The 22,263-nt window shown below is 42.6% G+C and overlaps 9 protein-coding genes across 9 annotated transcripts; 4 read left to right on the top strand and 5 right to left on the bottom strand.

The window, feature by feature from the left end:
- The first annotated feature begins 77 nt into the window (after positions 1-77).
- BYT42DRAFT_88315 (uncharacterized protein) lies at positions 78-1,165 on the top strand. Its single transcript, XM_051572880.1, has 3 exons — positions 78-814; positions 909-1,021; positions 1,091-1,165. Exons 1-2 carry the CDS (start codon positions 342-344, stop codon positions 1,012-1,014), a joined length of 579 nt encoding a protein of 192 aa, XP_051420009.1. The 5' UTR covers positions 78-341; the 3' UTR covers positions 1,015-1,021; positions 1,091-1,165.
- BYT42DRAFT_88340 (uncharacterized protein) lies at positions 1,143-2,389 on the top strand. The gene is made up of 2 exons (XM_051572881.1): positions 1,143-1,444; positions 1,519-2,389. The coding sequence occupies exons 1-2, from the start codon at positions 1,336-1,338 to the stop codon at positions 2,211-2,213; spliced, it is 804 nt and encodes a 267-aa protein (XP_051420008.1). The 5' UTR covers positions 1,143-1,335; the 3' UTR covers positions 2,214-2,389.
- A 374-nt stretch (positions 2,390-2,763) lies between these two features.
- Positions 2,764-3,871, top strand: BYT42DRAFT_616977 (uncharacterized protein; the record flags this gene model as incomplete). Its single annotated transcript, XM_051572127.1, has 2 exons — positions 2,764-3,392; positions 3,511-3,871. 2 exons carry the CDS (start codon positions 2,764-2,766, stop codon positions 3,869-3,871), a joined length of 990 nt encoding a protein of 329 aa, XP_051420007.1.
- Positions 3,872-7,231: 3,360 nt separating this feature from the next.
- On the bottom strand, positions 7,232-9,010 carry BYT42DRAFT_582354 (homocitrate synthase). The gene is made up of 4 exons (XM_051569678.1): positions 8,716-9,010; positions 8,016-8,600; positions 7,746-7,927; positions 7,232-7,680 (listed from the first exon to the last, which is right to left on the bottom strand). The coding sequence occupies exons 1-4, from the start codon at positions 8,846-8,848 to the stop codon at positions 7,261-7,263; spliced, it is 1,320 nt and encodes a 439-aa protein (XP_051420006.1). The 5' UTR covers positions 8,849-9,010; the 3' UTR covers positions 7,232-7,260.
- A 1,785-nt stretch (positions 9,011-10,795) lies between these two features.
- BYT42DRAFT_88223 (uncharacterized protein) lies at positions 10,796-11,474 on the bottom strand. Its single transcript, XM_051572879.1, has 3 exons — positions 11,271-11,474; positions 10,971-11,164; positions 10,796-10,860 (listed from the first exon to the last, which is right to left on the bottom strand). Exons 1-2 carry the CDS (start codon positions 11,420-11,422, stop codon positions 11,065-11,067), a joined length of 252 nt encoding a protein of 83 aa, XP_051420005.1. The 5' UTR covers positions 11,423-11,474; the 3' UTR covers positions 10,796-10,860; positions 10,971-11,064.
- Positions 11,454-13,108, top strand: BYT42DRAFT_647675 (TLD-domain-containing protein). The gene is made up of 6 exons (XM_051572713.1): positions 11,454-11,488; positions 11,543-11,884; positions 12,016-12,250; positions 12,380-12,597; positions 12,662-12,766; positions 12,824-13,108. Exons 2-6 carry the CDS (start codon positions 11,862-11,864, stop codon positions 12,963-12,965), a joined length of 723 nt encoding a protein of 240 aa, XP_051420004.1. The 5' UTR covers positions 11,454-11,488; positions 11,543-11,861; the 3' UTR covers positions 12,966-13,108.
- Positions 13,109-14,274, bottom strand: BYT42DRAFT_582341 (uncharacterized protein). Its single transcript, XM_051569677.1, has one exon. It carries the CDS (start codon positions 14,146-14,148, stop codon positions 13,348-13,350), a length of 801 nt encoding a protein of 266 aa, XP_051420003.1. The 5' UTR covers positions 14,149-14,274; the 3' UTR covers positions 13,109-13,347.
- Positions 14,275-15,946: 1,672 nt separating this feature from the next.
- On the bottom strand, positions 15,947-20,034 carry BYT42DRAFT_600032 (glucose-6-phosphate dehydrogenase; the record flags this gene model as incomplete). The annotated part of the gene is made up of 6 exons (XM_051570994.1): positions 15,947-16,796; positions 16,871-17,072; positions 17,145-17,632; positions 17,702-17,774; positions 18,230-19,867; positions 19,945-20,034. 6 exons carry the CDS (start codon positions 20,032-20,034, stop codon positions 16,045-16,047), a joined length of 3,243 nt encoding a protein of 1,080 aa, XP_051420002.1. The 3' UTR covers positions 15,947-16,044.
- Positions 20,035-20,847: 813 nt separating this feature from the next.
- On the bottom strand, positions 20,848-21,866 carry BYT42DRAFT_582332 (uncharacterized protein). Its single transcript, XM_051569676.1, has 4 exons — positions 21,679-21,866; positions 21,543-21,605; positions 21,352-21,474; positions 20,848-21,278 (listed from the first exon to the last, which is right to left on the bottom strand). Exons 1-4 carry the CDS (start codon positions 21,812-21,814, stop codon positions 21,148-21,150), a joined length of 453 nt encoding a protein of 150 aa, XP_051420001.1. The 5' UTR covers positions 21,815-21,866; the 3' UTR covers positions 20,848-21,147.
- Positions 21,867-22,263: the final 397 nt, after the last annotated feature.

Here is a 22,263-nt window from a genome sequence, read left to right as displayed (position 1 = left end):
ATTTGCAATATCTTAAGGGCGCTGCATGAAATACATTAAGTCAGTTGTTGAAGATGCAATTGTTACACAACACGATAGTTCCTCCCAAAAATTTTCGATAGAGTGAAATGGTCTCCTTGCCGATCCCTTGCCTAGGTCCCACTGTCAGTTTTGCGTCGAGGGCAAAGAAGGAAAAAAAATTAGTGGAGATTCTAGCTTTTTCATCGCTCTCCTGATCGTCTCCTTTTTTCCACTGATTTGCTTTGCCATGTCTTCGTAATCGTTTACTTGGTCATTTTTCGTCTCATTTTGTATCAAGCATACTTCATCACCGCTTCATCTCTTTTATTTATATACCTATAATGATTACTTGGATTCCTTTTCTTCGTCCGTCATCTCCTCTCACCACGCCATTCTGGGAACGCAACGAGTGGTTTCGACGTCACGGTTACCAACGTCCCTGGGATACCTACCTTGTACTGCAGTGGATCTGTTCGTTTGCGCTAGATCTTGTCTTTTTTAAATTCTTGGTTGTTTTTGTAACGGATGTCGATGCGAAAGAAACAAAGTATGTGCTGCATCACTGGGATGCGCAAGAAAGGCAAGACACCGATCAACCGTGGAATCTGCAGGGCCTGTGGAACGGTCACATCATGGTTTTTATCAGTGTAGCCATCAAAGCACTGAGTATTATTACATCTTTTGTATCCACAGAAGATCCAGTAGTAGCCAACCAACGACATCAAGTCCCACGATCAAAGACGTACGTACGACGATATGGTACTCCAGTCATTGACAGTTTTACCGGTGTATGCGGTATTTGTCGCATCAAAGTGTAAGCCCGAGCATCCGTAATCATGAAATAGATAGATCGTATCCTAATTGTCTCCTTATTTGTGTGTGTGTGTGTGTGTGTTTCTCCAAAACAGAGATCAAACAACCCGGCATTGCAAATTATGTAACAAATGCGTGGGTGGCATGGATCATCACTGCAAATGGCTCAACTGCTGTATCGGACAAACAAATTACAAGTAAGCTTAGCGTAAAGCTTCCCTCCCTTTCTTGGTTTTTCTACGGTGTAGGTTCACATCGCTAATTATCCCCGAGATAGACTTTTCATGGCATTGGTATCCATTGCATTTGTCGCTTTATTATGGTATACGACCCTGACGCTGTACGTCGTCTATCTTTCCTTTTATCATCGCGATGTCTTTATGAGTCACGGTAAGCCCAGTCAGTCATGGTTTGGGGGCTGCAGAATTATATTGCTTGAAACAATCTACTCATACGCGTTTGGAGATAGTCCTACAATTGCACGGTGAAAGTGTAAACAATGCAAGTGAAACAGTGGATTCCATGTCTCGATTATGTTATGTTTACATCGCCTTGGCGATCATCATTGCCATATTTGCAATCACCGCCTGGTTGGCCATGACACGGTTGCTCGCCTTTCATGTGCGCCTCAGTGAGTAGTCTTTTTATCTTTATAAATGGCATCCTGATCAGCTGATGGATCCGAGCGCTAACGGAAATACTTAGGTTTCCTCAATATGACCACTATTGAATATATCAATCATCCTAGTCGTCAAACATCGTTATTTGATGATTCGGATGACTCGGACGACGAAGACGAGGAAAGCGACTTTGACCGGTGGGGTAACGATACCCTGTATACCGATGACACCAATGCGTGGCATCGTCCATGGTCGCCGTCCCTGATGGAAGGGCCGCCATCCGCGGGTCAGCAGATGATGCTTTCCTTGTCAAACTATTTATGGCATCCTTGGCGGATGCTTTCGCGATACCTTATTCCTGGATACCGGTATCGCGTATTGAGTCGAAAACGAAAAAGGTCCAAATGGTGGCGGTGGTTATATTACGCTCAACGACCGAGATCACGGCATAACCGTCGACTCCGACCCGAAGGGATGGATCGGGTGGATATGCAAGAAATTTTGGCCACCAAGACCATTCGACCGACCGTTGTGTTGGATGAGGATGGGCCGAATTACGACGATGACATGGGCCTGGATATGTCGATTCTCGACGAAAAGTATGTTCCTAGGTCTGTGACACCACCGCTCAAACCGCGCAGCAAAGCGGCACGATTACTGGATATATCGGATGAAGAAGCGATACGTTACGGACAACAGCGCAACAGTCGAAGCCATGAATGCGAAACAAGTCAGACCGATCCACGTGGGGTCACGCTCGGCGATGAAAGACATTTGTGAACCCGTTCTTAAACCGGAAAAAAAGAACCCCCCAAATAAAAGGTTAGGGTGTGTATGTTTGTTGTGATGTGTGTAGTGTGTCTCCTCATCTGTTACAATAAAGCTGGATACCACATCATAATAATAAAAAGAAGAAATAGTTCGTCGTCTCACTTTTGTTTAAACCTAAAAAGACACGCTTCTCAGTAGGCTGGGTGAACTCCGTGTCATTCACTCGTTTACTGTAGGTTGACCTCAAGTCATGGCAAAATTCATGCAAAAAGGGGAAATTAGTATGAAACGCGGCGCAAAAAAGAAAAACAACAAGTCCCCGTCAGTGAAAGGGTATGATTCATGACATATCAATGGATGCGCATGTATATATACATTTATATCTATTTACCATGGTCTGTTTGGATGACAAGTATTTGTACTGTATATCAAGTGCTTGAATGTTTCCCTTTCGTTTTACAACATTTTTTTTTCTTTGTTCCTTTCCCTTGTATTACTTTTTTGTTTTTGTTTCTTCCTTTTTTTGTTCCATTTTTTTCCAGTTTCTACATTGTCTTGCATGGCTTCTCTCACAATTCATCTCGATAACCATCAGATTATATTAACGGAGCAATCGACATGCATGATATCAGGGTCGCTGCGGATCCACGCCGATCATCTTCACGGTCGTCCCTGCCATGCCAAACTTCAACTACTCGGTCAGGAACGTGTACGGAACGACATTCACAGTTTACTGGATACCACATACACAGTTGCCCGAAATAGCACGGATTTCATTCAAGAGCCAAACGGCGTTTTCATTCTTCCCTTCTCATTTCATATTGCATCGGATCTGCCGGTCTCGTTTCAGAGCACCATTTACGACACCCTCGCCTACATAGATTATACATTAACAGCCACCGTACGCTTGGCACGCCAAGAAACTTTAAGGGCCATTCAAAACTTGGAATTATACAACTCATTCTATCCCGCACCACCGTTTCGATTATATTGGGGCACGTCGAAACAGTGGCCAAAGTGGCGTTACGAAGTCGAAGTCCCTCACACCATTGCTTATCCGCAACGAGCTATGTTAAATGTTCGTGTGTTATCCCCCTCATCCATGAAACGATCCTCACCCTTTCGTAATAATCATCACCTCGAAACATGTCTTATTGGGTGTCAACTGTTTGAATCGATACGAATAGGGTGAGTAAGAACTAAGCTCTTGTTACCAAAACAATAATAATATAAAGGAAATGTAAGAAAGAACAAAGTGAAAAAAGGGAAACTAAAGAAAAAACAATTTTTTTACAACTTGATCTAGACAAGAAAAAGAGTATGAACAGCGGCCGCTCATGACGTTTACACACATGCTTACTTGGCCTTCCCATTCATGGTCATTTCCGTGTCAATTGCCGCTGGAATTCGAGGAACCACCCAAACCCAACTTGTCGACTCGTTTGATGGAGGTAGTACATCGTCTGCGTGTCACCATCATTTTCTCCAATCCTCTTGGTGTGACGGATCAAGTGCAGATGGAATTCCCCATCATTGTGCTTTCTGTTGCTTCAACTACTCGATCTCGATCCAATACAGCCAACAGCGATCACGATAGTGCCTTGAGTTTAACAAATTCATGCTATTCAGACTCCATCTCCGACAAAGAACCTTCTCATGCGACATAACCACTTCCCCTATGGTTTCATCCCTTGCTTTTTTTTGTACCTTATTTGCCATCTGTTGCTGTTTTTGATTGCTTCTCCGCCATTCTTTTTCTGTCAAAATTCGCTAATTCCTGCCTTTTTGCCCTCATTTTCTTTTTTTTCTTCCACTCTCTTTCCCTTCGCCATTATTGTTTTTGGACATGATGTGTGAGAAAAATAACAAAGACGTAACAAATAATACATACACACACACACACACACACACACACACAACGAAACAAACAAAAAGGAAACTGCGCGCCACTCTGTGTTCAAAATCATCTATTTGTTTGATTGCTCTGAAAGTAACTAACATATGGATACTGTACTTTTATCAAAAGACGATGGATAAAAATTACTCCTGGATGCTGATATCTACTGGATATACAGCTGCTACGTAAAATGCGGGAGATGCTGGGGTAGGCGGTGATTCTGTCAAAGTTGACCACAAAAAAAAAAAAAAAGAAGGGGGGGAGGAACACTGTAGACGAGTCAACCGATGTCTATCAGTGCAATCAGTGTTATCTATTCAGGTCTATAGACCGTGCTGAATTGCATGTGCATGAATTTTATGACTTTTCTTGGCCAGTTATCGCAGATAAACATCTTGGCCACCTGACGTAAAAATAAGCAACTAAAAATTCGAACGATGAGCTATGTATTAGAGTTCGATATGACAGAATACCCTGGCAAATTACAACATGGCGTACAACACTATAGCATCATGTATTCTAACGGGTAAGAAAAGAGTCGGTCCTACACATTCAGCCTTACCTTTGAATGAGGAATTAAAAAAAAACGATATCGTTGATCGGCTGGCAAGTGTGAGGAATCTTAAGAGATGCGAGAGATCCGAGGAGGGATCCGTTAAGGGATCTTTGAGGGGTACAAGAGCGTGAGAGATTCGCTGAGGGACAGCACTGATTGGCTGGCAAGTGAGAAGGATCGATTGTGCGATGCGGTTGGCATGGCTGCATAACAGGTCACTCGAACCTGTATGTTTGCCCTAGCAAATTTTTTTGTAATCCCCGATAAATTTGTTGACTTCCCTAATGTCTTTTTTCATCTTTCAGTTCATTTTTCTCGAGAAATGAGGAAATAATAATAAAATAAATTGCAAGGAAGCAACAATTATGACTTGATCCTTTATTGGTAGGAGTGAGGTGGATCTTCTCATATTACTTTGGCCTTGCAGAATGCCTGCGTAATCCTGGTGGGAAAATGCGCTGAAACTGACGACTTTGTTCATCAAAAAGAAGAGGCCATCTTCATGACGATGACTTCTATTTTCAATAAAGTGTATAATACGAGTTGAAATATAGTTTAACTAGCCATGCATTACGTCTGTACCAAAGTTATGTGCACCTGTGTATCCCATCAGCCAACACAAGGACACTTGAGAATAAAGATCTCTCTCTAACATTATCTGAGACCTACTTCATGCAGCTATTTCATGCGATGAGTCCACCCTCTTTTATCAATGGATAACTATGAAGTGAAGCGATGCGCGCGTCTTTTTCCTGCTTCATTATTAGACCATAAAGATTTTAGCTACAGCACGAGGGATCGCCTCTTTCTCCATGTCTATAAAAGACGACGCATCTTCCACCCATTTCTTTTTTCTTTTCCTCGCAAAATCATCCATCGCGCCATATACTTTTTTATTGCTTATTCTCATCAACATTGCTCAAATCAACTAACCTGTACGTATACTCATGATGACTACAACTGTGCTATCAAACGCTTGAACCTCCAGAAATAGCTTGCGCGCCGAAAACGGTTTTTTTTGACGGTAACAATGGAATTTTTTTGAAAGGTATATATTTGTGCTCAAGTGCCCTTTCTTATTTGAACTTTATGCCGAATCACTCACTTGTTGAGTGTGCTTCTATAGTTTAAATAACTGAATGAACAAAGCCCATGCCTTGGCGGTGTGCGGTGGCGGCTCCCGCAATGCGGTGACAACAGTTTTTTTGTAAGTGAAAACAAGGAAGAGTAAGTGTGGCTTGTCTAATGCATCCATCTTTTTTTTTGTATGTCTTTGTCTTTTGGTTTCTCTCTTATTGATTACTTAAAACAACATTACCTTGCCTCATTTACAAAAAAAAAAAAAAAATTGATTTGTGAAATTTTTACCCAGATTTTTTTCAATTAAACTGTATATGGAGATTGTAACTATCCTTGATGCACTGCACCTGTGCCTGCAAGAAAACAGAAGGACATATCCGTGTTTTAACCGCTGCAATTGTATCCGCAAGGCCTGTGCAGTACGACAGTTTCTGAATAGCTAAATCTACAAACAAGATCCGAATGGCAGGAACCGATTAGCTTTTCCGCTTGCTGTATGCAAGGAATAACAGTACAGCGTCCATTTACCGGTACATCACGTCCATGATGGTCCCCGACTGATGTTTTTACTTAAAGAATATCGTGGCCACCACATCGTAACAGTCGAAACGACGACATTCTGTCTCACCTTCTGTAGGACAAATGTCTACAAGAAAGGCACTTCTGCTCCGCCGAAAAGCCTCTGTGACAGGCCTACCGTCCCTCATGCATGCCGTATCTCAATAAGACCGTAGGAGCGCCATGTTCAAATAATGATAGCTGACTTGTTGGGTACTTTTCGGCACATCATGTGTGCGTCTCCTAGTTCCGCGGAGTATCCTCTGTATTTCCTTGGAGAAGATGAGTTCACAAGAAATAAAAGCCATTCATGTAACAAAATGATAGATGATATTTAATTAAAAAGCCGTTCAGCAATCTCAAAGAGCCCCCGTTGTCCATTATCTTTTTTATAAATTTGGACTTCACTGTTGTCATCAAACGCCACTCCCCCACATGTGCCACGAACAGTACCATCGGCTTTTGTTAATCCTACAACCGCAACAGATTCTGGACCATTTGCTCCTGAAGGGTCGCGATCATCAGAAGCCACTACCGCCACTCCAGCCATGGATGAGTATGTAGACAATAGTGCAATCACGAGGCAGATTCACCCTTTTTACGGCACACAATAGCCAAAGTGCAATAATTGCCAGAGAAAATCAAGTCCATAAATGAAAAGAAATCATGATGAAACAGAGCATTATAGGTAACTGTACCACATGCTCCAAGTTCCCTGTTTTTGATCACCTAAATATAAATGGTTCCTTCTTTATGGAAAAAATGGCCTTGGCATTGTTCATGATCGACCAAAGGATCAATGTATTGATCCCATGATATGTGTGATTCCCAAAATACAAGATTACATGATAATGTCCAATCCGTGTCATGATTATATGGATATATCAACACCATCCCAAGCATGTGTTTCAGCACAAAAAAGCAACGAATGTTGATTGTTTTCCCAAAAAAAAAAGAGAACAGCTTTATTCAACGGCAGCGACCGCTTCTAAGGTGGGTTCGGTGTGAATAAGTTGATCCGGGTTGTCAATGCTTTGAAGAACGTCGTGATGACTTGACGTTTTCTTGGCTTCGTGATATTGTCGTAGCAGGACATCGACGTTGTCCAAACTCAGAGGACGAATATCCGCCAATGCTTTGATCTTTTGTGTAATTCGCTTGGCATCTTCATCCGTCAGATCCAAATTCAACTGTTCGACACGATCCTTGACCGCATTCCATCCTGTCAAACGGTGACCAATTGATACATAGCGAGACATGCCGAAATCTTCAGGCTTCAAAATTTCGTACGTCGACGGGTTATTCAAGATGGCCTTGGCATGAATACCCGCCTTGTGAGTGAACGCACAGTAGCCTGTAATATAGTTGTTGAACGGAACAGAGCACTAGTTCGAAACTGATTAAAAAATGCTCTTCATTATGGAAGATTGGGTTCATGGTGAAAACTTACGTCTACCGCATCGGCCACAATGTTTTCCACATCTCGCAGTTTCTTGAGGTTGTACTTGTTGACGACGTAGTCTCTGTCGGCAGCATACATTCTGGCAAACAAGCCGCCCAGAGGTGTAATACCATTGCGTTCACCAATGCCCAGCACGGATGTGTCAATATGAGTCGCACCAGCTTCCAAAGCTAAATATGGCAGGTTTCAATCGTGAGTCACACCACTCTTATTTTTTGTGTAATTTCCTTTTTTGATTTAAAAATATTATTCACTTACCAGCATAAGCGTTGGCAATAGCGCAACCCGTATCGTTATGGAAGTGGCATTCGATATCACAACTCACAACACTGCGCAAGGTTCGTACCAATTCATACACTTGACGAGGATTCGCACAACCCACAGTATCGGCAATACCGACACGGTTGACACCAATTTTGTCCACAGCCTTGTAAATACTCAGCAGATCTACCAGATCCGAGCGGAAAGAATCCTCCGTGGAGAAACGAACTTCAAGACCTTTGGATTTGATATACGAAATAACCTCGATCGCCTTCTCCGTGATGTAATCCATATCCTTTCCGTGCGAGAATTCACGCAAATAACTTGACGTGCCAATCACGACATCCAATCCGTCCACGCCCGTGTCGATCGCCAGTTTAGCATCATCCATGTGGCAACGAACGTGGGTCAAGATCTTGGCCTTCAAACCCAAGCTGGCAATAGCCTTACAATCATTGCGCGATTGTTCGGATGCAGCCGGTGAAGTCAGCTCCAAATAATCCACACCAATTTCATCCAAAGCCTTGGCAATTTCAATCTTCTTTTCCGTATCGAAAAACGCATTTGCAAACTGTTCACCCTCTAATCAAGAATAACACAGGCTTAGTTCTGTTGTCTGATCCATGACCCTACATGATCTGACGACTCGTTGCTAATGCTTTTTACTGGATTTCCTTCCGTCAACCGTTGTATTTACCTCTCAAAGTAGATTCAATGATCTTAAAGTTGGAAATATTGGACATGGGATCAGGATATTTGGGCATGTACGGCGATACGATGGGTTCCTTGGGGCGCGTTGCCTCTTTGTGATTTCCGTTGGTCTGAGCCATGGTTCGTAAAAACAGAAACTTGAGCAGTGAAAGTAAGAGAAGAGAAATCAATGAAAAAGAAAGAGCAATGGAGACGATGGAAAATTTGACTAATGTATTGATGGGGATATCCCTTTTGAGATTATCTCGACGGCAGATCTATGTGACTGTCATCAATGCACGCACTATGTGGGGTTTTGGATTGATGGATCATTTTGCGGTATTTAAAAATATGGTCGATGCGATGGTCTATTTCACCGAAAAATCGGGTTTAATCATTGGTTCATTTGATGGCCTACCGCGCCCCCACACATCGCATTGCATCTAAGCTAGGGGGATACGGCGATTTAAGATAATCTCAACAAAAAAAAGTCTAAATGTGCGATATCGTCAAAACCAAGACATCTTCTAGTGAACTATTTCGTAATTCTACATCGCCTTGTCTGAATCACTTGGGACAGCCGGTGCGACATGGTCGATGACACATCCACTTATGGTTACACCAATGCAAAAAGTTTGAAAGATTTGCGATTATCTATCCCATAAGCAATACGTAATTTCTTCAGAAAGGACGCTGCATGACGAATATGATAGACCAACAACGTTCGGATGCAATATCATCCAGATTTCTCAAGGTAATCACTATAGGAATAAAAAGAAGGGTTTCACATTTTTTTTATATCATCGTGGAATGTGTGACACCCACATTCAATTTTTGACAGAAGCATGTCTGATAAGCTTCGATTTTTAAGATCCGCTCTTCCCCCAAGCTCTCCCAAATGGGAAGATCAATGTGGCATTGGGTCGATGGAAACTGTGTGCATTTAGCGACAATCATCCCTATGGTGGGCACATAGGCATCTAAACATTACATACGCACAAAGACAATACCGACATTTTACATCGTTTCAAAAGCATGTACAGCTTTTTTGACAGAGTATGGTTTACAACGGGCCTATGACTATATCGTAAAACACCAACTCTTAAATGCCGCGCAAGTTGCACCATATAAGATGTCAAGATGGAAAGCGATATCTGATTTGCCAGTTGTGGTGACATTTTTTTTCTAACTCCTTAGAATATCTCACTGATACATGTATCATGTGATTCTCACTCACTATTCAGAAAAGAAGACATCGTCTTTACGATTGCGCCAAAAGTACCATGTGAAGTAAAATAAGAAAGTCTCCTGATGCTGCCGAGGTGGACTGTTGTCGTCCGGCAATCGGCCTCAGGCCACATCATCGGACTATATTACTTTCTGCATTCAACCCTTGACAAAGTTTAGAAAGCACAAATACATACTACAGGTGCCGATCGATGTGAGAAAGAATAGTATATACTGTAGCAGCATCTTTGGTTCATGTATTTCCTTTAATAACACATTTATTCGTCTGATGAACATCAACCAAATGAAGAATTGTTCCATTTAACAATATATGCGCTCTTTGAGATGGTTACTAACCGATTGACGACTGTAGTCATACGCATGGATTCAGTGTTATTTTTAAAGTGGCAAACGGCGGATCATTTGGCTCATACATTAGCGCATCCCCGCTAATACATGGCAAAACATGAGAATACTAGGATCAACAAAAAAAATTCATGACGCGCATTAGAGTAGTTTCATCGGCTGAGGGTTAGGTCTCCAAAAAATGGGTTTTTCATACCGTCTTTTCCATCGAAATCGATTATATCGATTGGAATGTATTTGCTTTGTAATTACTTCAAAGGACATGGGTCAACGTCGGCAGAGCTTTTCCCAGTGAACTACTGTTCAGTCATCATTGGTCTAATTATGAATGCGTGAGAAAAGACATTCTCCTATCCTCTGCGCATTAGGCCTCGTCACAGATAAATGAGACAATTTACTGTTGTATTTTGGGGTAAACTTTTACACCAAAGTGATCAAGTCGACGGCAGGTACCGTAAATAAATCAAATAAACTTGATGTTACTAGAGGTAAATATTACAATATCGTCCATCCTTCTTTGGGAAGTTACAAGCCCGTCGTCCTCTTTCTTTTATTTTTCCTGCAATTAAGAATATTGCGAACAGGAACAAACGAATTTTTCCTTCACCCGCTCTGGAGGGTTGTCCCTGACAGCCCGTTATAAGAGAAATAAAAGGAACAAAATTTTACCTCCAATTGCAATCCCACCGCAAAGAGATAATGTCATGAGCTAGGAATCGGGTAAACCCTTTCTATGATTGGTCTTGCGACAAGGTGTTTTCAGTCACAAAAGGGTGGGAACCGACACCCTGATTCGTGTTTTGGCAGGATTTCTCATCGAAACACAGAATGAAAAAACAAAAAAGATGCAGATCCACATCCCACTTGATCATATTTTGATAAATAGATGACTGAATTATTACGTCTGCTTCCCACGCGAGGAAGAAAAAAAAAAGCTCAAGAAAGCAACTTCTCGAATGAAATTTCTACCTTGTATTAGCCTGTAATAGGTAGAAAAAGAGACAGGTCATGGCTGGAAAGAACAAACAGTGTAGAAGGGGGTAGAGTGAAGTAGACACATTTGCGTTTCTGTTAGTGGGAAGGAGCATGTTTTTTTTTCCAAGAAAACAAATCGTGATCATAACAGTGGAAATCGCATGTCATTGGACGAGGCACCAATCGTTTTCTCTCAAAAATGGGCCCATCCGCTGAAAAAGAATGAGTCTTCTTGTGTAGCCTACAGCCCAGTGTGTATCACTCACCGGTTTCTTTTTTCCTAGTTTGAGGTTTGCATAAAATAAAAACAAAAAAGGATGATTCCAGACCGTTCCAAGGATATAACAGGTAGGATTCTGATTAAATTTATCATAAACGGTTCTATTCTGGTGTAGTTTTAGTCCGTGACAAAACCAATTGGCATATGCGAAACAGTCATGTCCGTTCCATCGAGTGCTGAGGTAATGGATAGGTGCGGTAATGTTGTCTAGATATGTTTGTTTATGATCTTTATAAAGCGACAGAAGGCAAAAGAGAAAGAAAAAACTCCGGGATGACCGGGAATAACGGGTCCGTGCTTCGACGATGAAAAGTGACCAAGTTCCCACGTAAGTCCTATAAATACGGGTCGTTGTAAATCACTCTTCATTTATTTTTCTTATTCCTAATCCCGGTTTACTTTATCTTTTATTTTTTTTATCACGACCATGACTTTACTGCCTTTACAACGTACACAAAGCCTGTCGGCGGTGACGGTTTCCACCATTGAATGTACTCGATTCTACGGTGTACCGCGTTTGTCCTATCTTCATCGAGACATGCAGTTCTTAACCAACCATCGCGTGGAAAAATCGACGCCTACTCAGCCTTCCGATCATGCGGATTACCACCCACCCACCCAGCGAATGCCTATTCATCTTTTACAACGTCATGCTGACACATACACTTGTATGGATACAAATCTTGCAGAAAACGTGCGAATAAGTAATGTTCTCTTTGAGACAAGCCTTTTTAGTCTTCTCTCCTTAAGAGAATTGACAATGTGAAAAAAACAAAAGAGTAGGACTGCATAAACTGATGATGAAATTTTCTGCGAAATGTAGATCCGTGATTGGTTACCTAGTCGGCTTGCGGTATGCTCTCAATGGACTCTATTATTCAGTTTGGATCAACATGGGTCGAGTATAAACACACTGTATCGGCGCGTACAAGACAAGGGTCCATGTGTATTGGTCATCCAAACAGCTCAAGATGAAATCTTTGGTGCCTTTCTCTCGGAAGCGTTCAAAACCGAAAGTTTGTGTTACGGTTCAGGTGAATGGTAAACAATCGATGAACAAGCTCTCGTAAAAATATCCAGTTCTCTCATTGGCCGAAAAACAAAGCTTCTTGTATAGAAAAAATCAACAAGACGTTGATGTGTACAAATGGACTGTAGCCAATGACTACATGATCTATTCAAATCGTGAATGCATTGCCGTGGGTGGAGGGTAAGTCATTGGTTTTGCCAGATAATACCATTCGCTCATTTGTCATTATTTGTACAGCCAAGGCCGGTTTGGTTTGTGGATTCACAACAATCTCACCAAAGGCCATTCGGAACCATGCGCTACTTTTAACAATCCAAGCCTAAGTGGCCAGCCCGACTTTGAATGTGTAGCACTGGAAATATGGGGATTTCAATTTTGACATCACCGAGCCGAGCCACACAAACCACGATTCATAGAACAGTGCCAAAAAAAAAAGCCCAAAAACAAAGAGATTCATAGCAACCTTTTTTTTTTTTTAATAAAACCCATACAGCCCAGCATCATTTCATTGAAAATCATACACAAAAAGAAAAAGATTGATGGAAGATAGATGGCAGTTTTGTTATTGTTGCTGTTGAGGGTTTAAAATCTTTTATACAAATAGTGAATATGAAAACAAACAAACAAACACACTGTAAATAGTATAGTTTAAGGTTTACCAGGAGATGCGGGAGGTGAGGGAAAGCAAAAACAGTGAAGGGAAACACAACGAGATGGATCGATGGATTGGGAAATGAGGCGGAAACAGAAGGAATAAAATCCTAAATCATCAAAAATTCATCCACGATGCAGGCAAACATGGCATTGGCTTCTGTGACGGACATGCGGTGACGTACAGCACGGGTTAGGTCTTCCTCTTCAATTTCTTGGTCGAATTCTTGCTGTAGTCCTGCCAACACAGACACGTAACAAGGCGATCGGATTCGGATGGCGCTATCTAACGTCATCATTTTGTCAAAGGCGAAGGTGAGATCGCGTTCCACGCTGATGGCCGCCCGTTTCGGTGTGTGTAAACAAACACTGTCTTCTTCCATGTTGTTTGTTTCCGAATATCTTCGTCGCCGCCCGCGGCTTGTAGTCTTGTTGGCATACAGCGGAACCCGTTCCTGTGTGAAACAGGGTATCGACGTCGCATCAGGGAAATCTTCAGCCATGGCATCAAGGTCGAATTCGGCTGCAATGTCACTCCATACTTCCATAATAGGTTTTTGATGGCGAACGATGCAAATCCATGTATCGGATTCCAGCGATTTTGATGGTGAGGAAATACAAGATGTGTCGATGGGAAGAGCGGTGGCTGCAGGGGAAGGACATGAGGTCATGTAACGTGTGATGGTATTGGTTTGAGACGAGCTTTTTGACAGTGACTTTTTCTTGAGCGTATTCACAGGTCTTTTGGTGGTGGTGGTCATGGTAGGTTTATCGGATTCCGGTCTTGCCCATGGTAATATTCCTTTAGCGACATTGTTGAGAACGACCTGTTTCTTGATTTCAGATTTCGCGTCCCTGTTCGCTGGTCGCGGTTTTCGGATAGAGAAGCCAAACGCATTCAAGGTCGACATTGGCAAGTGAACGAGTTGCGTGTAAAAAGAAAGGAGAGGAAATATATAACAAAAAAAAAAAAGGGAGATCGATTTTTTCTCTCTCTCTCTCTCTTTCAAATCGACCAAAGAATGAACAACAATGAAAACACGACAAAAAAAAACCAGCCGACCATGTCAGCTGCAAAAATTCCATTCAAAATTTTATTTCTCCGCTTCAACGACCCAACAACAACGTCTTGTTATCCTTGTCGAAAGACATAGGAAAAAGTAGCTATCTTTTAAAAGCATTTATTATACGGAAGCCTGCCTAAACCCAAATCCCGTGCATTTGATATAAGCGAAGAACAGGGCCTTTTGGATTAGCTGCAGTTGGAAGACCAGTGGGGTTCGCTTCAACGACAGCCCGCGTCACGGCGCGTCGCGTCACAAAGAGTTCCTACAGCCACTGATAAATGCAAGGTCTCCGTTTCATTTCTTGTCGTTGTTTTACGGCAACGTTATTCTGGATAGTGAGACGTTTGTTAATCGAGAAAGCTAGATTAACAAAGAATAATACCAGGTACTACCGTAATACCAGGTTCTATCACTAGGATAGTGCTGAGTGCTTCGGGTTGACCCATAACTACAGTTTCTCAATACGAAGCGATCTTCATGATGTGCTTCATATTATCCGTGTCACCCAGGACGACGCAACTGCAAAGGCACGGAATTCGAATGAAGATGGCTTTTTCTTTTTTAATTCTTTTATGTTCTCATATGATACCCAGAGTTGCTTCCAAGAAGCAATATCACAACAAATACAATGATGTTGCTGAACAATCAAAATAATGTAATAGGTCAATTACAAAATTTTGCATGATCATTTTTGTTTTTGATTCAGATACCTGCATTGGTTCAAACGATCACCTTTGGATCGCTTAATATGACTGCGCAGTGAATCCGAAGGCACGCCAGTGATTTTTTGATGATCAAAGTTGCCCGGCATGACTTTGCAAGATAATACAGAGCGTCATCTTAATACTTTTCCTTGGGTGTGTTGATGCCAGATGGAGACATCAAAGTCAGAGAGATTCAGGCTGGGAGGCGTGTTGAATATGCATGAATAGGATCCAAACTGTTGCAAGAAGGACAATGGGTGTTGTTGTCCAGCCTTTTCACTGTAACAGTTTGCTTTTATCTACCAAAACATTTATTATTCTTATCCAACCTCGATTTTAACCTCTTTTCTCATTACCTACATTGATATCAGTGTAATGGAACTGGTACGAGTCGCCAAATTATCGTGATCTGTCGATTTGTAACTGTTTCGAGAGAGAGAGAAAGATATGCTTTCAACTCTTTGCAGTTTCCAAGTGAACTGCGAAATGAAAAGTTATCACTTGCATCGCCAAATGTCACGACAAATGTAAGAATGAAGTAAAGATTGCGGAGGAAAGAAAACCCCTTTGGAAATTTTGATACTCCGCTTAGCGTCCTACACAAACGTCTGTTGTGGAGAAGACGAGAGAAAATGTAGTAAAAGTAGTTTTCATTCGTAAGCTTGCCGGAGCCTCATACATGTGTGCATTGATATAAGCGAAGAGCATGGCCTTCTTTTATTTAAGTTAGCAAAATAGTTGGAAGACCAATGCGGTATTGCTTCAGCTAACAGCCGCGCTACGGCGCGTCGCGTCCCAAGAACAGTCAATGGTGCATGTAACCGCTCCTTTCATTTCGGTATTTGCCTTCAATATTATTCTGGATACTGAACGATCTCCATGACGTGTTTTATATTATTCGTGTTACACAGTACGAGGCAAAGTGCTAAACTCCGGAGTTTGAATGAAGATAGGTTTTCTTTTTTATTCATTTTATTTTTTCATATGACAACTATAGTAACTAAGATTAACATGACGTAGTGGGAAGTTATACATTTTATCCGTCCACATTTTGCTTGGGCCATTGGTAGTTTTCATGGGCGAGGTGTTCCACACCATATCGCTTGACAAAGTCATTCAGTGAGTTAGGACCACGGGTGCCATACTTGTATGGTTCCGGTTTAACGTGTTCCCTTTCAATACGGTGCAATACAGGTGTAAAGATACGCCAGGCAGCATCCAATTCATCGTCTCGCACAAAGTTGGAATGGTCACCACGCATCACATCCAAGATAAGTCCGTCGTATGCATCTGGAATGGTCATGTTTGTGTATCGCGACTTGTATGTCAAATCCAGCTCGGTGATCAATGTATCGTAAGACAAACCGGGCGTCTTGTTGTTGAATTTCATGTAGATGGCTTCGTTGGGCTGCACACGAATGACCAGTTCGTTTCGTGCCACGTCCTTGTAGAAACTGCCGGGGAGTTTGCGGAATTGCACACGAATATCCACCTTGGCATTATCCATGGCTTTGCCTGCCTTGACGATAAATGGCACCTTGTCCCAACGTTCGTTATCGATCCACAGTACCATGGCAGCAAAAGTCGGGCAAAGACTACCCTTGGGCACTGAATCATCATCCAAATAACCCGGCTTGTCTCCGTTGCTGACGTACTGTCCCAATAATGTGTCATCGAGTTCAATTGGCTTAATGCATTTTAGAACCTTGACCTTTTCGTCACGAATGGATTCGGCATCACGGCGGATAGGCCGTTCCATGGCCACCAAAGACAAAAGTTGGAGCAAATCTACAGGAGACGGGAAAAAAGAGATCATTTTTAGTAAGCGCGTTACGATGGGGGTCGGTAAGTCATATATTTACGGTTCTCCATCACGTCACGGATAATGCCATACTCGTCAAAGTAACCACCACGTCCTTCGGTGCCGAAGGGTTCTTTCAGTGTAATCTGAACGGAGTGAATGTATTGCTGGTTCCAAACTGGGCTGAAAAGCACATTGGCGAACCGTAAGGTCATGATATCCTTGGCCATTTCCTTGCCCAGGTAATGGTCAATGCGGAAAATCTAAAAAGACGCCAAATATTTTTTTTTTAGAATTGGGACCGTGAATACTCCGCCTATCCCGCTTTGCATTACCTCATCTTCCTTGAATAACTTGGCCATATCCTCCAACAACTTATCACAACTTTCAAGGTCCTTGCCAAAAGGTTTCTCAACCACGATACGACAATGACCTTCATCAGTCCACAAGAATTTGCGCAACCCGGTGGCTACCGGTAAAAAGACCGAAGGAGGCAAGGCCATATAGAAGATGCGATTCTTCTGACCCTTTTTGAGACTACGCTTGCTTTCAAGCTCGGCGACATAGTCTCCAAAAGATTTCCAAGCATCGTCTTTATCGTATGCACCGCTAAAGTAGGTTGTAATATCCATGAATTCCTTCTTCTTGTCGCCCTCTGTATCTTTGAGATGTTCCGATGCACGCTTGACAAACTCATCACGTTCCATCTTTGTACGCGCGTAACCGACAATTTGGCATTGTTTAGGCAGGAAACCTCGGCTGAAAAGATTGTACAAGGTAGGGAATGTCTTCTTTCTTGCCAAATCCCCGGAAGCGCCCAAGACTATGTCAATACCGCTGTCAGTCTCCATGGTTTTTTCATCCTGTCAACCATGAATTTAAATTCAATTACCGATGATGGTTGCAGCGCCCTGCATCTCGTTGTGGACGTCTTCTTGTAGTTTTGTCACAGCAGCACTTGGCATCTTCGTATATCAGTTTATCAAAGTGATAAGAAGAATAAAGAAAAGAAAGAAAAATTAATGCGTGAAAAGCGAAACGCGCGCTTGGAAAATATAACCCCAAAAATAAAAAAGAGCTGAGGCGGAGTGACAATTTGCCTTTGGGAAGGGTTTGTTTAGAGGTTTCATGCAAATGATGTAAGTCAAATCTCATTATTTTTTTTTTCTGCGAGTAAGCCAATCATACGAAAAATTGGTCTTTGTTGCTTTGAATGGAAAAAGGTTTGGTTGGTTTTAAATAAGGGCGTATAATGTTTTCTTGATTTTTATTTTTTTCAAAGTCTAAGCTTCCAAGAGGCTGGCCAAAGTAACCTGGGTCGATGCAATCTGTTAAAGCAAGGGAGCAAAAAAGAAAAAAAAATCCAATGTCAGTTCCAATCCCATTTTTAGTTGATGAGTGTATCCTTAGTAAGCCTTACTTCAAGTGCTTGTTTCACCTCCAGATGGCGTCTGGCGGCTTGTATCCAATCACGAGCTAATCGCTTAGGCCAGCCTTTCAATTGATTCAATTCACGCGTTGCGCTTTCTAAATCGTTGATCTTGAGATAATAACCCGTGCGTGCAAGGGTCGCTTCGGTATCGTCGCCTTGAACGAGTCCTTGCTTCTTAAATAAAAGTTTCGACATGATCATGCTAAGAATATGCGATCCAAAACCACCGTCTTCCGGCACCAAAGCCACGCGGCGTACTTGGGTGGCCACCGTTTCAAAGCGAGTAGCCAAACCCTTGATGGATTCCACACCTTGTTCTGCCACTTCGTGAGGAATAGTCTTCAAAACGGTACCCAATACCACATTATCATCCCCACTGCTGCTGTGTAATGCTCGAAGTTCATCAATAAAAGGTTGCTTGTGTTGTGCATCCACCGCTTCGTGCAAAGCGTTCAATGCAACGTGCATCAGATGAATTTTTCGTGACTGGTCCAACTGGACTGCGTTTTGAGTGGCATGCTGTTCCAATGCTTTGAATCGAGCGCTGATGTGTTCCAGCTTGCTCAAACGTCCGGCTCTTTCTTGTTCAACAAGGTATTTCACTTCACGAATAAAGCGACGTTGCAATTCCGCTGCTTGTTCAATGAGTGCTTCGGCGCGTTCGTGTTCCATACGTTCTTGCTGTGCGTTCAATTCGGCCGCCAACACTTGAGCAAAGCTCTTCTTCATCTCCAAACGATCCTGTTCGTGCTTCTTCTTCATCTCGGCTTCCTGAGCGGCAATACGGTTGGAAGAATCGATCAAACTCTGCTGAATGATGTCCTTGGCATGCTTGCGCATGGTATCGATGCCGTTGCTCAATTGATCGGTACGCTTATCCAACTGTTGAATCGACTTTTTGATGTTGCTGTGCTCGGCATCCATGGAGGAAAATGCCTTGTCCAATTTTTGCACTTGATCCTCGGCGTCTTTCAGCGTATCACGTCCTACACCGGCCAAACCTGCATCATTGAGAATGGAAGCTAATTCGACGACCACGCGGCTCAATTCATCCACGGCGGCATGATCGGAGGGGATGTACTTGACAACAATGGGTTCGGGCTTTTCAACGGCGACGGCCAACACGGTGGGTTCTTCCTTGTTGTCGCTCGTCAACGTCAGTTGAGCGGTATTGTTGACGACGGTGGCAGGTGATTTTTCAGCCGCGGCCACCACTTCCACGGGCGTTTTCTTGGTGGCCAATTTGGGAGGTTCCCGTTGACCGGTGAGCTTCAAATAAGTGTCATTGGCATACTCAAACACATCATTGGCGGTTTCCTTGGCCTTGTTGCCGTAATCTTTAGCTTTGTTGGTGTATTCCTCGGCTTGCGACTTTAATGAGTTGACTTGTTCGCGATAGTTCAAGAGATCCTCGTTCTTGTGCATATCCTCTAAGTAATTCAACACGGGTTCGCTGCCAGGCACGTACTTGACAAACATGTCGTGGAAATCATCGTCGTGCAAAGCATAATACACCGCACCACCGTAACCGGCGGCGGCAACCACTGTGACACCGAGCAATGTACCGAGAACAGAGCCGCCCTTCTTTTCATTGCTGGTGGTGTTGGTGGCTGTACTCTCACATCGCTGTTCAAAAAGGAAACACGAGAACAATAAATCCACTGGTATTATAATCCACCGTTCGCGCTGAAAATAGAACGTACCTTGATCATGGACAAACCCATGCGTCGGTTGTCCACGGTGAGAGCTGATCGAACGAGACGAGCATTACATAACCTTGAGGCTCTCAACATTTTTTCCCTAAAACAAAAAAGGTGGAATTAGCATTTGAACAGAAAAAGATGAATAAGCCAAGCATGCTGCAAGTACCAGACGTCTCAATCTCGAATGAATCAAACGGTAAAGAGGATCGTAACTGATGCGGGGTGATGTAATGAAAACGGCACTCGCAGTGTTATTATTTTTGATTTTTGGAGGGGCTCTCAAATCCAAACACCGCGGGTCTTATTCTGTACGCGCTGTGGCAACATAAATTAAAGTCAGTTTGACGTCATCATCTGGACCTCAGACAACTGATCGGCTCGCTTTGGCATTTCCCGGTTACTCTGTTGTTTGTTGATTGCTATGTATGACAAACTTTGTTTCCGATCTTTTCTTTTTCTTTTTTATTCCGTCCGTTAACGAGACTGGACGAAGAACGCAAAAGTGGAGGATTGCCACGGATGGTTGCAGCAGATTGAGCGGCCATTCTTTTCATTCCAAATCCCGCTGAAATCTGTTTTAATGGGTCCATTACATCGATTATTCAGAAATGTCGCGACATCTCAATGGACAAAAATTGTGTTATGAGTTGTGTTGAATGTTGCATACGAGGTCATGGAAAATAGGAGATACGTGACATCGGAAAAGCGGCCGCGATCCAAGATTGGATACGGTTCTTCATATGACCTGCGCTTTCCTGGGTCAGGCCAATTTGGTGTCATTGGTTGATCTTGATGATCCTTCACACGAAACGACAAGACACCATACAAGCATTTTTTTTTTTACCGAATCATCCTTCGATGTACTTGATATCGCAAACAGAAGAATAGGCTTTCAATTGGTTCACTGCGCTACCCATTCGTGAAGGACAGAGCACGACAAAAAAGGGTTACACAGACGATTCGGATCATAGGATCTTTCAGTGAGCAAGATTAGACGATTGTTTTTTGTTATTACTATTTTGGAGGCGATACGTAAAACGGTGGAATATGTACACAAAAGAAATCAATATTTACAAAGAAAGATGCAGAGATACAGAATGAGACCGGCTCCTAGGATGAGGTTGGAGGGGAAGAAAAAGGGAATATGGTAATGGATCAACGGAAATCAGGAAAATATGTATGTACAACCAAAAGATCAACTTTCTACAGCACGGTGGTGATGGTAGAGTAACTTCCCACCATGACGACCAGGATATGAATCAGAGCCCAAAGAAATGGAATCCACGTTGACATGACGAAAAAGCCGGCATTGTAGACGAGAGCCAGTGCCACACCTAAAACATATAACAACATCGCTAATTAAAAAACCGCTGTGCATAACCCCAAAAAAATCAACCATGCATTTACCCATAATACTGCCGATAACGAAAGACGCTAATGAACCAGCAAATACAAATATAAAAGGCACCAGCATTAGTATGTACCATTGCAGCGTACGAGATTTCGCCAGTGTTATAAAAGCCCAGATTCCTAGATGTAAAACTCCATGAGATCCCACTGATTCGGTCAGTCCATCCGATTTCGCTCTTTCAAAGTACCTGCTGGAAGATAGACGACGAGCGAAAAGATAACCGACCATATCATGGTAAACCGCCAAATGTCTAACGAGGAAATGAATGTGAGCCTCTGAAGTGATCAGAGTTATCAAGAGAACAAAATAGGTCCGTCACTGACCAGAAATGTAATATAAAGAATGAGGAATGTCGGCAATGAGGTTGAGTGGGTCAAAGTCGGGACCGAAAGGCCAGTAGAGCGCGGGCCAATGAGGCGCTCCTTTATAACCGTAAGGTAAGCGAAAGTGAGATGCCATCAAGGGGAGAGAGATACAAGATGGAGTGACATGTTGCCAGCTCCAAAAATTTCAAGCTTTAAGTTTTTATTGCCTATTCTTCATATTCCGACCCAAAAAGAAGTCGGAGGGGTTTAAAAAAAAAGTTCCAAAATGGGCAAGCCCATTGCTAAAAAACACAGACCTACCAAATATTCTCTTTTTCATCCACATTCGGCGGCGTTGACCATCCCGAGGACCATCCTGTTTCTGCAGCACGTGAAAATGGTCAATTACCCGCTCGACATATCGCTTGCCACAAACGGACGATCGTACTATAAGCAAGTTACGGATCAAATCGCAACAATTAGATCAAGCAAGACTGGATTCTTTATTAACGGATATCAGGCAGTTATTGATATGATCTTTTAATAATAGTCTCATCAAAAGATGCGTTTCTGATAAAAGATCACTTAAAATTCGGGAAGCAA

Source organism: Radiomyces spectabilis (genome assembly GCF_025331425.1).
Source record: "Radiomyces spectabilis strain NRRL 2753 chromosome Unknown BYT42scaffold_12, whole genome shotgun sequence".
Taxonomy (NCBI): Eukaryota; Fungi; Mucoromycota; class Mucoromycetes; order Mucorales; family Radiomycetaceae; genus Radiomyces; species Radiomyces spectabilis.
This window is presented reverse-complemented; position numbering and strand designations above follow the sequence as displayed.